This window comes from Pyxicephalus adspersus, chromosome 9 (genome assembly GCF_032062135.1).
Source record: "Pyxicephalus adspersus chromosome 9, UCB_Pads_2.0, whole genome shotgun sequence".
Taxonomy (NCBI): Eukaryota; Metazoa; Chordata; class Amphibia; order Anura; family Pyxicephalidae; genus Pyxicephalus; species Pyxicephalus adspersus.
The window spans coordinates 53,630,598-53,645,104 of record NC_092866.1 but is presented as its reverse complement, the minus strand read 5'-3'; the positions used below and the strand labels follow the sequence as shown (position 1 = coordinate 53,645,104).

Genomic DNA, 14,507 nt, shown 5'->3' with positions numbered 1-14,507 from the left:
ATCAAAATGTTCGATTTTAAGCAGAAAAGGGAATAAGATTCCTCTTGCCCCTGTGTTAGAACACCAGAACTGTGTTTAAAGAAGAACTGTGACACTATTTGGTGCAATAATAGCAGATCTGCTATTGTTAGCAACACACCTACCTATCTACAATCAGACCTAATGTGAAACTGTGTTTTACCCATGAAGGACAAGCAACAGGTCCACTTTATGAAGAACTCCCCACCACCACATACCCAACTATTCATAGCTCTCTCACCTCTTTGTTGAGTCCAAATATTAGGTAACTGCAGCCCACTGTTAATCATGGAACTTTCCAGGGTTGAGTACCCTTCTCAACTTCATATAATAGCCACAGTACCAAGCACCAGCACTGACTTTATAATATCAGGCATTTTGTTCTAGAAGATAAACAGATCAGTGGGGAAGCAAAAAAGAGTATGTAGGTGGGTAGGAGGGCAGTGGGTCATTAAAACTGACCCGAGATGATAGCTGTCAGGTTACAAAGCTATGTGCATGCCCATGGGACAGTTCATGATAGTCCTAAATGACCATTCTTGAGGAACAAGACCCATATGATTAGAAGGCTTTGCCTTTTCTCTCCTATTTGACCTAATGGCAAAACTAGTCACTTTACTTAAAATAGGGGGAATTCAAGTACAGCCCCTGATAATACCAAGGGCCTGCACATAATTAAATGTAATGCTATTAAGAACTGTCAGAGACTGCAGACATACTACAGGAGATGATTAGAGACCATGGGCATAGAACACAAGATGGTTAGAGACTGCAGCCATGCTATAGAAAAACATTAGAGACTATGGACATGGTACAAGATATGGTTAGAGACTGCAGTCATGCTACAGAAGAAGATTAGAGACTATGGACATGGTACAAGCGATGGTTAGAGACTGCAGCAACTCAGGAGGAGATGACTAGAGACTGTAGGCATGATACAAGAGATGGTTAGAAATTGCAGTCATGACACAGGAGATGATTAGAGACTATGGACATCATATAAGAGATGGTTAGAGACTGCAATCAAGCTATAGGAGAAGATTGGAGAGTATCGGCATCATACAAGAGATGGTTAGAGACTGAAGCCATAAAACAGGAGATGATTAGAGACTGTTGGCATCATACAAGAGATGGTTGGAGACTGCAACCATGCAGGAGGAGATGACTAGAGACTATAGGCATGATACAAGAGATGGGTAAAGACTGCAGTCATGACACGGGAGATGATTAGAGACTATGGGCATCATATAGGAGATGGTTAGAGACTGCAGTCATGCTATAGGAGAAGATTACAGAGTATCAGCATGATACAAGAGATGGTTAGAGACTGCAGCAATGCAGAAGGAGATGATTAGAGACTGTAGGCATGATGGATAGAGAAATGGATAGAGACTGCTGTCTTTGACACAGGAGATGATTAGAGTATATGGACATGACACAGGAGATGATTAGATAGTATGGGCATAACACATGACATGGTTAGAGACTTTCGGCATGTTACAAGAGATGATTGGAGACTACAGACAATTTACAGGAGATGGTCAGAGACTACAGACATGTCTTAGGGGATACTCAGAGACTGGGGACAAGCTTTAAAAAACAATCAATGCCTGTAAAAATGTTACAAGAGACTGCACACAACCAACTGTTCTCTAATACCTAATACTCTATGGCTGACTTTCCCCTATATGACTGTAGTCTCTGGCATTACTGTCATATATGTAGCACAAGGGCCTCTAATTCGGATGATCAATCTCTCCCTTATATTACATGACTATGGTAACTTTCTGCAATCAGATTGTACAGTGTATTGCATAGTGTTAAGACTAATACATAGCTAATTTGGCTTTGATTCTTACAGCGCTCTATTCCTATGACATCCAGAGCATAGACGATGCTAATAGATCTGGAAAGAATTGTCAGAGCTGGAATATTATTACTGCAGTGTGATGACTCACTGGTCATAAGTGCACAATGTTAACCTCTTCCACATCCACCCTGGGCTGCACTGGAGCCTCACTGACATATAACAGTATGAGAACTGTATAGACATCGCACCTCCTTCCTAACAGTACAGAGCCTGCAGGGCACAGAGGGTTAATAAGGGGCGTGTCTACATGGGTTAGAATATTCATGATAGGGGTGTGGCCTGTGCGGGACTTCTGCGCTTGTTGCTGACTATTCATGAGAGGGGCGTGGACAAGGTGCTCGGCTCTTTCTGCAGCTGACAGCTCGAGAGAGTCACCGGGAGACACGGGAAGGCAGCACAGGACACCGACTCCAAGAACGGGAGACCAACTCATCATGTATGGGGAGAGATCAGGGCCTGCTGAGCCCAGCTGACATAGGAGCCTGCACACCATTCCTGCCTAGGCATCCAACAAACCACCAGCTGCTAGACTAATACCCCTCCAAACCCCAACTTGGCACCCCAATACTGAAGATCCCCTCTCCTGACATATGCTGCCTCCCCTCTTTGCATTTATTTACTAATATTTATGCATTTAAATTGAGCCCTCCCTGAACTGATTCCCGAATTCTCAATAAACTTCCATTTGGTCATTTTTCTTTTTGAACTCTAAAAAGTTTTAAAAAGTTTAGAAACTGCCCAGACTTTTTGGGGGGGGGATTTGGAAGCACCCCTCACTTCCTCTACATTTCCATTCAGCTGTGACAGGTCTCACCCTAGGGACCCCAATGCACATGGCCGATTGTCAGCTTTACTACACCTGACAGCGAGATATCCAGCCACCTGGGACCATGGAGGGTGTCACCATGCCGCAGGAGCGAACCTTTCACAGCCCCTTTCTGGAGCTGGAGGACTTGACCGAGGCTGACTTCATGAGCAATGTGGTAAGGGTACCCCTGGTGATGGGTGATGCAGGTGTGCTGGGAGATGATGCACAGCTCATCTCATCAGGACCACATCTGCTGGCATTGATGGACTGGACCAGTGTTTCCCAACCAGGGGTCCTCCAGATGTTGCTAGGGGTTCCATGAGCAATGAGCAGTTTGTGCTTCTCAGATCAGTTTAAGTGATCTCCAGTTATCATTGTCTAAGGGTGACATTCTTCCCACTGACCCCTAATGTACTGTGAGCTGTGGATATAATAATTATAGCCGGGGTTCCCTGGAGACTTGAATTTTATTTCAAGGGTTCCCCCATAATAAAAAGGTTGGGAAACACTATGAGGTTGCTCATATGGCTCTGCAGCGGTGTTGGAATGACAATGGTGTCCAAGTGGCATATTGGAACTTGTTGTTCCATTACAGACTACTGAATGTAGAAAGTAAATATACAAGCAAAATCATTCAGGCTGAATTCACACCAATGGTTTACCTTGCATTTAACCCCTTCTAACTGCTTATGTATGAAAAGTAAAATGCGTTATTACAAACATGTAATGCAGTTGAGGTCGGTCGGAAAACTGCTTTATGCAGCGTCTGATGTGGCAAGGCTGTTAGGGGTGTATTTTGCATATTGATAGCATATAGTGGGTTTCAAACTGCCTACAAATAAAATGCACATTTAAAAAAACCGAAGGAGCTTCAAGGCTGAAAATGCATTGATCATGAAATTGATAACTAAGACATTTTTTTCTGCTGTATATGATATGATCTCAGGTGCTGGGATTACACCGTGCAAATATGCATCAGGCTGTCATTCCTCTATGGGATGACGTAACACTGCTCTTTGTAATGTATTGAGTGATGATGGACCTGTTGAAAGCAAACACTTAGGTTTTATACCATGCAGAGTTTTGGTCTGCAAGCCACCAGGTTACCCAGGGTTTGATGGTTTGGATGCATTTGTGCCGTCTGGAATGATAAATGTAAAGTGTGGATTTTGCTAGACAAGACAACATCATCCTTGGGATATCAGTTCAGTTATTTGGTAATGCTCCAAGTGATCGCTGACCTCCCTGTAAATCTCTGCCAGCAGCTTGGTGCCATTGGTGCGTTGAAGGTACCTTTAATATTGTGCAAGGTGCATCTTCAATTGGCACTTTGCTTCTATTTGGGCGATAACTTGCTTCATGAGATTCTCGCCAAAAACCACAAGAACTTGTCTAATTTGTATGATATTATTGAATGGCAGAATGGTGAATATTAGAATGAAACAGATTAAAATTCATATTGATATCCTGGAGTAACCAGCAGTGGAAATATAGGCAGCTTACCAGAGCATTTTATTTCAATTTTTCACTCCTCAGCTTGGTGAATCTGAAGCTGCTTTGTTTGTACTACGCCATAACCGGAGCTAAATAGTATTAAGGTGGAACTAAATCTGGGTTCAGCTTTGGCACAATCCATAGGTATGCATAGCATATTTGGCAAGCATGGTACACACTTTTTTCTATGCCCCCTGCGTTGGCAAATCCAGGACACTGCCACTGCTACATTCCCCTCAATGGCTAGCTTCACTGTCGAGTTTCCTCGTGCACCACCATCCTCTACAGCCACTGGGTGGCCACTGGTGATATAACCCTTCCATGACATTGCCCCAGGCATCTACCGGTAGGTTTATTCCTGGCACTGCCAGAAAAAGAGCCAGGTTCTACAATGCACGGCACATGGTGCTGAGTAGTGAATGCAAAAACTCAAAAAAGCCATCAGTAGCAGGGTAAAGGGTTTTTGGCAAAGGGGCTTTGCATGTCTCTTCTGCCAAAACTTCTACCTCTTGGTGACTTTTTGGTTTTGGTTTTAATTATGCTTTAAATTATATCAATGATCCAAAATTAGTGGAAACATACTTCTGTATGTGGTAACTGAACTTCTGCAAGCAGAAGTACTCATTATTTTGAGATGGACTGGCCCTGTTTTATCATACAGTAGAATTAAAGGCACATCTGATGAAGTAGCCACGTGCATGAAGTAGGTAATACAAAATACATTCAGAAATATTAGTAAAATATTTCATTTTTTTTAATCGGCATTCTCAATAAAATAATACCTGGTCAACCCACCATAAAGGTTCTTGTGTAGGAACTTCCCTTTATAAGATGACAATGCTCTAACCCTGCTTCCTGATTGTTCTCCCTGCAATATCACTTAAGGAACACTAAAGGCATGCTAAAGTAATTTCTCTTCCAGTATTATTGTATGACATTTTAGATTGCCTTATGTGCTTTTTGCAGTAGCATGCCTCAAGTTTAATAAGTTGAAGCCACATTTTATTCATGTTACTATTACAAATTTGGGGCTTCTTCATCTCACTAACAGAGTCAGTTTCAGGGGAGGACTCACTGGTCAGTTACCTGGGGTTTCTCTCTTCTCCAGGGTCCCAAATGATAGGGATGCAGGCATCTGGAATGCTGGAAGTCAAAGACAGATTGCAGACCATTGCAATCATCTGTTGTATACAAAGAGGCAGCAAAAAGAATTGTTTGGGCATAGCAGGTGGGTAAGTGGATCCATGAGTTACCTATGAATAGTTTAGCTGCCCATGGATATCCAAATATGCACCATATACTGACTTAAAACCCAAGAAATCAAAGCACAAACATGACAGGTCCTCTTGGCCCCATGTCCTGTGCTTTGGATAGGGGTGGGTGGAGATGAGCTGTACTGTACTGTCAGACGTTCCTGGCGCCTTTAATCTTGCAGGCAACTGATAGTAATTTGGGATAGGCTTACAAACTTACTTAAATGAATGACTGTTCCCACCAATTGCATCCAGCAGGATCACAGGGGATTGTATGAACCTTAAAAACGGGTCGAGGTCTTGTCTGTGGGTAACTTCAACAATTTGTATAGTTAAGCAATTTTATTCTGCAAAAACATTTAGTTATCATTTCTGAAATGTAAATGGCATTATGATGGCTCAGTGACACCCGCTAATATATGCATAATTTACAGCAATAATGCACTGGCCAAGTGAATAAATACATTAGTCCTGGTAGAGGTATCAATAGTCCTTGTAATGCTATGACCAGACCACTCTTAAAGCAATCATCATGTACATGTCAGTAGCCTCAGGCTTTGGAATGACAGAAATTCTCCAGCATGTTAGAAAACTTTTTCATCAATACTTGCATCCGAAATTGAGATGTTTGGGAGCTGGAGGGCAGATTTCATGACTCACTATCTGTATTATACTGAATAGAATTTTTGATGTCCAGGGAGTTCTCTACCCATGGAGGGCTTTTGTACAACCTACAGACAAAAATGTAAAAATGGGGGCTTTATATATGTCCCCAATGCACTATAAATGCTCTGTGACACCTTGAGCAAAAATTCCTAGAATATACTAGCACAGAAAGAATTTGTATCCATGTTTTGTCTGCCCTGAGCTGAACTGGAGACAAGTTGCAGCATTTGCAGTGATGTGATAGCCCTGGTACACTTTATTGAGAAAGAACTTATAATTTGGCACCGGTGGCACATTGGCAGCAAATGTGGAGGTTATACCCACTGATTATCATCCTAGCACTGTATGTATACAACAACTTCTATTCTAGCTGGATGTGAATGATGACTCTCCTGAGCTTCTGCCAATGGTCCTTAAATCAGGAAAACTGTGGAACCCATCAAACCACCTGGACATGAAATTTAAAACTGATCATAGGTGCTGCAAACTGATTGTCTCTTATTAATGTATCAAAACTGAGGGTGCCTGCCTAATCCAATTTGTATTTGATCAGACAGGTCCTTGTACTACATGGTTGTTGGCAGGTCCTATAGAGATTGTATAGTCAAAGCCCAAAGGCAGATTATATTGGTCACATCGAGGGACATAAATGGGCAGCATTACTCCTGCAGGCTATTAGTATTGATTTATCATTTGTATAATGGCATTTTCTCTCCGGATTTCTCGTATTATACCTTGCTGCTGTTGTTGTTTCAGGCAGTTATTTGATGCTTTGACCTGATAAGAATCTATCAATGAACACGCCGGCAGAATGGAGAGCCTGCAACCATATACATGTTAGTGCAGTGTAACCAATGTACCAGGAATGGGTCAGACTAAATCTCCAAAAAGTTCAGACACAATTGTTAATTGGGGTCAAAGACTTTAGCCAAGAGCCATCTGCTATAGTGACCTTCTGTTTGAACTTTGTATATTGCAGCTTGTAGAGACAGGCCTTGCATAGGGAATGTGCACGATTGTCAAGAAATATGGCTTGGCATCAAAATCATGATTAGATCCTAAACTGCACCTAAAAGGATACCCATGCTTCAGAGTTGTTGCTGGATCCATGTACCTAAGGCAAGTTCCTTGGGTCTTCTATTAAATGACCTGGCAAGGCAATGTTGACCTTTTGAAAGTCTACTTCTCTGGGCTAAGAATGCTGTCCACCAAAGGTCATCGCTCCAATGGATGAATTCTACAGATTCCTGCGGGATTAGGAAAAGGGTATAAACACAAGTTAGATATTCCAGGTTATAGTTGCAAGCAAAAGTGTAGGCAGATACTTAAACCCAACTGAACATTCAGTTTAAATCAGTTTTTCTTATTCCTGATGTACCAAAAGAAAAGTATATTTCAGCTTCATTGGGCCTGATTTATTAAAGCTCTCCAAAGCTGCAGAGGATACACTTTCATCAATGAAGCTGGGTGATCCAGCAAACCAGGACTGGATCTGGTCCAGGATTTTAAACATTTGCATAGCAAACATTTGAACAAATCCTTTTCAGGTTTGGTGGATCACCCTGCTTCATTCATATTTTAGGTTAACCAAATAAAGGCATCACTCAAACTACTAACTTTCTGAGTTTACCTGATAATTTACCAGTAACACACTTCCTACCCATTTTGGATTACATATATATGGAAATGAATGGCTGTTCTCAGAAGCTAGCAATCCAGAAGTTCACAATACAGTACAAGGACACCAGATTTCTATCAAAGTCAACAAATACTTATATGCAAAACATTTGAAAATCAATACAGCGGCTTAATCAAAGCATTAGTAACCTGCAGTATATCAGGTGTTAGTTTTTAGGTTTAGATGGGACACAATTCTTTCATTGGCTAGAAACTCTTTAAAGGAAATAGATTTCCTTATTTTGTCATTACAATGGCCAAATTCTATTATTTTTTCGGGGAGAAGACTTTGCCTTCTGTTCATTTGTCATGGATCGCGTTGTTTAGCCTTTTATAGCAGTGCACGCCTCGAACTTGTGAGTTAACAACAGGAACCAATTATAATATGTGATTGTGGTTGCCACTAATGATTTGTTTTGCTCAGTGGGAGCGATTCTTTGGTTTTTAGAGAGTCAGTTATTGGATGCCAGTGATCACAGTTACAGATGACAATTTTTCTTACTGAAACAATTAAAATATTTTTTGGTCTCTGTATCCAGGCCAAGCAAATGGTCAATAACCTTCTCATCCTTTGCTAAGATGATTAGGCCGAAAAAATTAAAGTGATCTTGTCACCATAGGAGAGATCACTTTGGTAAGAAACCCATCTTTGTGCATCACTAAAGAACGTATGAGTTGGTGGTGAGACCCAGGACCGCCATTGGAAATTTCTTCCTGGGTCCCCTCCCCCCATGTCCTAAAGTTCCAGCATTACAAAAGTGAAGCCCCTTTAAACGGGGCCCAGTGCGGAAGTACCTTGCCCCCCCATGGCGGCCCTGGTGGAACCGCCACATACAGCAGGATAGAGGAGTTATTTGACCCTCAGATAAAGGTTGAATATCTACACCAGCAAAGGAACAGTGAAGAACCAACATTTAAAGACACAGACCCCAGAAAAAGCTTTATTTTTTACCTTCTTTCAACTGGATTGACAAGTTTACTTTAACACGAAAAGTTGTATTTTTTTGTGTGTCCCCATTGACAAGGATTCCCCCCATATCTTGTTACATGACATGACAATGGTCTTTTTAGTAGCTTGGTAAAAGAATAAAACTTTTTTTTCTTTTGCTTTCTGCTTCAGGGGTGTAACCACAGCAGTGCCAGTCCTTGTGATTACTATGAGTCCAAAAGTTGGGTTACTGATCCAATAGAAGGTTTAGGTATGCACAGTCATGTGAAACAGACCTTGATCAGGCGTGACCAGTTGGGGACACCAAGCATTTTTATTGATTAATCAAATCTTCATGGGATCTCCAGTGGTCCTGTGGATCACCCAGACCTCACCCCCAATGATCCCACTTTGAAGTCAGCAGCTTTTTCCAACAATCACAATTCAGGTGAAGGAAATCACATATCAATACATAGCTCCGCAGCATTCTATGCTTTCGAAAAAATGTGAAATGTTAACTATTCTTGAAAAAAGGCATGGGCCATGGGAGGGTATATTGTAAGGAGCCACTCTAAATTTTTATTTCAAAAATACTGGGTTCCTGCTGTACCATCAAAATGTTGGGATGTCAGATTTCTAGGATGCCAGGCAGCTGGGAAGTTAACCACCTACCTAAGTTCAGATGAACATTCCCTTTAGTGTCATATATCAAAATATCAATATGAATGTGCAATATATATATATATATACATATATATATATATAATTACAGACCTAAAACATTTGCTGGCTTTCGAGCAAAGGAAGTGTGGATATAAATTGAAACTAGTTTTGTTTACATTGGAATTAAAATACCTTGCACGGTAACTTATTTAACATGTATAAATATATAGATGTTGCAATACAATATTCTGTAAACCAGAAATTGGCAGCTGCTCAGTTTGGTTTCAATAAATGAATGGCCCCGCCTGTGTTTCTTTGCCAGATATAAATTGTTTTTGGTGTATTTGAAGGTGACACATATGGGTGATCTCTAGCTGCCTTGAGCCAGTCTGGGGTACTTGTATGTTGCTGGATTTCTAAAATGGAACTATATTGATCTCCACTCACTTTATTAAAGCTATCCAAGGCTAGAGAGATACACTTTTATCAGTGAAGCTGGGTGATCCAGCAAACCTGGAGTAGATCTGGCCCAGGATTGAAAACATTTCCAGGTTTTGCTGGATCACTCAGCTTCTCTGATAAAAGTGTATCCTCTCCAGCCTTGGAGAACTTTGATAAATCAGACCTAATGTGTCCATGAGTTCCCTTGCTGGTGCAAATTTCTTCTTTCAGCTTCTTCCAGGTTTGGTTTTTTGGGGAATCTTGATTGGTTGGTCCAGGATAATACAGTACCCCAGCACCTAACAGATTCCAAGGGAAACGTTGTGATGTTTCATAGGTAGAAATTGTAACTAATATTGCAAAGGAAATAGCATTATTTGGCCAAATTTCCCAATATAGGTATTATTTTACCCGTCACCTTTGGTCCGGTATAGTTCTAAAAAGGATGTCTGTTGGTGGCATGTTGCAGGTCAGGTCAAATCTGATCTCCTGCCCTGCTGGACAGGGCTGTGCTGTGTGGCAGAGCTGTGTAAATCTCATACTGAATGGACTAAAATACAAATCCATTGTCGGGTTTACCCAGCTCCTTGATATGTATTTCATCAGTTGTTTGCCTGGAGTTCAGCTTTAAATGTGGAGTAATTCCAGCTCATTTATTACCTAATTTGTTCTTGGCTTAGGACCAAGTTTGGCCTCAAATTGTAACTACGTGAACAGATACAAGAAGGATTGAGGGTAATAACTAATAGTCTATATGACCTTCCCGTGTCTCAATATTTCCAATGAACTGGTTCAGAAGGTAATTTTCATGGTTTTTGTTGTATTAAATGAGCAGAGCTTAAGGAGAGACAATATGTTGATGTCCAAGGCAACCATTGCTGTAGTTTTCCGGAGGGACTGTTCCAGAACAAGCATGCAGCCAGAGAAGGTGCAGCATTCAGGCCTTCAGTAGTATTCCATAATGACCTAAAGCCATTTAATTAAAATGACAGCCAGACAGCAAGTGTTTTTAGAAGGAGAAGCCATCCTCTGTTTTCTCTAGGTGTGCCAACCACATCAGATATACTGATCACCACTAGAGGGTGCATTTGCCATGCTTTCTTTGGCTTTCCATTCTACATTCTTGTTCCAGCTTGGTGACTCAAAAAGTAATCTGAGTCAGCCAGGCGATAGGTATTCCTAGAAAGAGATTGTAGCCTCTGTATTTCTATCACTATGGGTCACCTTCATTATCCTTGAATTCCTTTCTTTACCTTTGGAGAGTGATAATTAAAGCACAACCATTGTCCTGTACTACTAAGTAGGAAGCAAACATGCATATGTAACTAGCAATCATGGCCGTCCCCCTGTATACAGCACTATACACAGAAACAAAAATAGTGACAGAGACAAAACTTGGGTCAATGTGAATGTGTTGCAGAGATAAATAGCTACCGAATACCATTTCATTTTTTTTAACCTTAAGCTGACCTGTTCATATGTATAATTAGGGCATAAAGATATGACAAGTCCCCATTAATATCAGGCTGCTAGGTGTGAGCACAGCTTAGGTCATACACCCCGGTCAGTACATGGATGACTGATGGTGCTCAGATTTATCCTTAGTATAATTTCTTTATTATCTCGGTTGATGGATACAGTTAGTTATCTTTCTGTACAATGTTTGTTTGTCCCTCTCTCTCCTTTTTTTTTCTCTGATTTCCTCGCCCACATCTGACATTTTCCATCCTGGTTCACATATCCTGGAACCTTCAAAGTGACTCCACCATGCCCTTGATTAAATGCAAACATTGGGTGGAGAGGTCCCATGCGGCAGTTTGTGGAGGGTGTGCACTCCAAGCCTCATCACAAATCTTTGCTCGCTGATTTACAGGTGCACACATTTATTCTTAGCATTGGGAAGGTGATAGAAAGCCATTGAATAAAGAACATTTCTTTACACTAGGCAGGAGTTTGCCATAAAAAAATGAAGTGGCCCTGTCACATGGACATATGTCACATTGACTTTTTACTAAATAAAGAAGATCTAATCCTTAAACCAGTTTAGCTCTCGCACCTGTACACCCCTTATAGACCAATTTTTCAATTACTTCCATGAGTCTTTTTAGTTGACAATAACCTTGTCCTTATTAAAGATAATAAAGTAATTCTCACTAATATGGGTTTTTTTTTTGTAGCAAACAAGGTTTATCCTTAGTAGATAGGAAATATCATTCTATAGTTTGCTGTATTTATTTATAAGCACACCAAACATTTATAAAATCACTGTGTTTAAAAGTTATTTGTTAATACAATTAAGGGATTTTCTTTTTCAATTTTGACACATTTTTTTATTCAACACAAAAAATAACAAAATTAATACAAAAGTTTAAATAAATATTAGTTAAAATGTTAAAAAAGAAAAAAAAATCAGCAGAAACATTAACGGGGAGCAGGATGAATTATTTACCCAATTTTATATTATAGCTGATGTAACAGAAGGGAGTGGAACACACGAAGTGGGGTTGAAATACCCACATTTTCTTGATGAACAATGGGACAATGGCAATTCCGAAAATGGAGATAGATAATCAAAATATATAGATGATCCCATATACATAGGAATTTATTTTAATTTTTGCAGTCTTAGGTTATGTATACATGTCCAATTTCTGCAGCTGGAAACAATCTTTTGTGATCCTTTCCAGTGAGCACTGTACATACAGCGCCTGTTCTATTGAGAGGAGAGGGGGCAGGACAAGGTAGCAGCACCCTGCTGTGCACTTCCTCATTGACATGCATAGCGGTCGTTCCCAATTGGTTGTTTATTGATCCACTAGGACAAATGAATGAATCCAGGGATCACTGTACATGTGTCAGGATTTTTCCTAAAATGAGCACGACCATTCGTCTTGGGTGAGAATAATTTGACATAGCTGTGACCACTGATCCTCTCTCTCTCATTTCAAATCTGAGTGTAAAACAGGAGACTTTCTGCAGCTTCTAATGACATGAAATACCCACAAGCAAATGACTTGGCAATCTTTGTCTAGTCTGTAGATCACATAATGGCATAGTGGAACAGCAGTTATTTATAGCAAGACAGGGGTACTCTTTACTCATTATAGTAATGTCATTTTAATGACAGGATGACGTTAACTGCTGTTGAGCTCTTTCTCTGGAGCTTTTTTTTATAACTTACCAGAAGAGTGGAAAGCTTACTTTGACATCATCTTCAAGTTGCTTTGGTGAAATTGCATGGATTGTGACATTTAAAGAATGGCATGTTGACTTTTAGTGAATAGCTTCTTCATTTATAAAGTAGGAAGGCATGTCTTTCCCCTTGTGTCTTCTCCCCCTTTTATCCTCCTGTCCTGCTGATTATATGTGGGTTTTGCTAGTTGATGTGACATTTAACATTTCCATAATACAGTCTAATATTTTTTATTTCTTTGTGAATGCTGGGATGAGCTACACAGGTATCAGAATGACTTTGATTACATGATTGTTTCATCTCTGCGCTGACTTCTCCATCCAGAGGAAAATCAGATAAATGCATTGTCAATGGGATTACTGTGACCTCTTTGATGTAATAAAATATAATTGTTAAGTTTAGATATTACTAGAATGCACTTAACATAACATCTCTCTGAAGCTAGGTTCTCTGGATTCATCAGATCTTGGAAGGTCCCAGACAGACCAAACATGACATGCATTAACACTGGCATCAGTTGTACAATCCCTTAAGAGCAGTGTGTATTTCAGGTGACCAAACTACAGTCAGAATTATGTTCCTGTGTGGACACAGTGATATGGCTAGCCTTACAGGACTGATCACCAAGGTCCTAATCCTCCTGTTCTCTATTAAACAGGATTGTCTGCCAGGTTCTTAGGCTGAGACACTGATAAATCATTTTTAGTTACTTCTTTCTGGCCAGAGCAGAGCAGGATTCCCCTATGACTCACAAAAACATGAAACAGGACTGAAACCTGCTTACAACTTACCATGAAACAGCTGACTATGTTGTCTGATATCTCAATGTACCTGATTTTGCTGTTTTCATTAATCTGGGTTTAATAGGATTTGCTCAGAGACTTGCTTAGTACAGGAACACATTTTGCTGACAGATGTGGATATCAACAGAATGTCTGTACTAAAAGCTGCTATCCTTACAGCTGGAGACCACTTTGGCTGCTAGTGATGACCATGGTGCCATGCACAACTAGAACAAAAGATGTAGAGCTGCCACCATATATGGTCCCATGCAGACAAGTAAAGCAGGAGATTTAGGGCCACCAGAAAGGATGGTCCCATGCAGACAAGTAATGCAGAAGATGTAAAGCAACCACAATAGATGGTTCTGCATGGTACAGTTACCACAAGGGCGCCATACAGACAAGTAGAGCAGGAGATGTAGAGTCACCACAATAAATGGTTCCATGCAGACAAGTAGAGCAGGAGATGTAGAGTCATCACCATGGATGGTTCCATGTAGACAAGGAGAGCAGAAGATGTAGAGTCACCACAATGGACGGTTCCATGCAGACAAGCAGAGCAGAAGACGTACAGTCACCACAGTGCATGGTTCCATGCAGACAAGCAGAGCAGAGGATGTAGGTTCCATGCAGACAAGCAGAGCAGAGGATGTACAGTCACCACAATGGACGGTTCCATGCAGACAAGCAGAGCAGAGGATGTAGAGTCACCAC

The 14,507-nt window shown here is 40.7% G+C and overlaps 1 protein-coding gene across 2 annotated transcripts in view; it reads left to right on the top strand.

The window, feature by feature from the left end:
* Nucleotides 1-2,254: 2,254 nt before the first annotated feature.
* The window catches only part of CREB3L1 (cAMP responsive element binding protein 3 like 1), a 58,849-nt gene continuing 46,596 nt past the window's right edge, over nt 2,255-14,507 (top strand). For both annotated transcript variants that reach the window (XM_072422043.1, XM_072422042.1), the window contains exon 1: nt 2,255-2,871. In XM_072422043.1, coding sequence (XP_072278144.1) covers nt 2,779-2,871 — 93 coding nt within the window. In that variant the 5' untranslated portion in view covers nt 2,255-2,778. The remainder of the gene's footprint in view (nt 2,872-14,507) is intronic.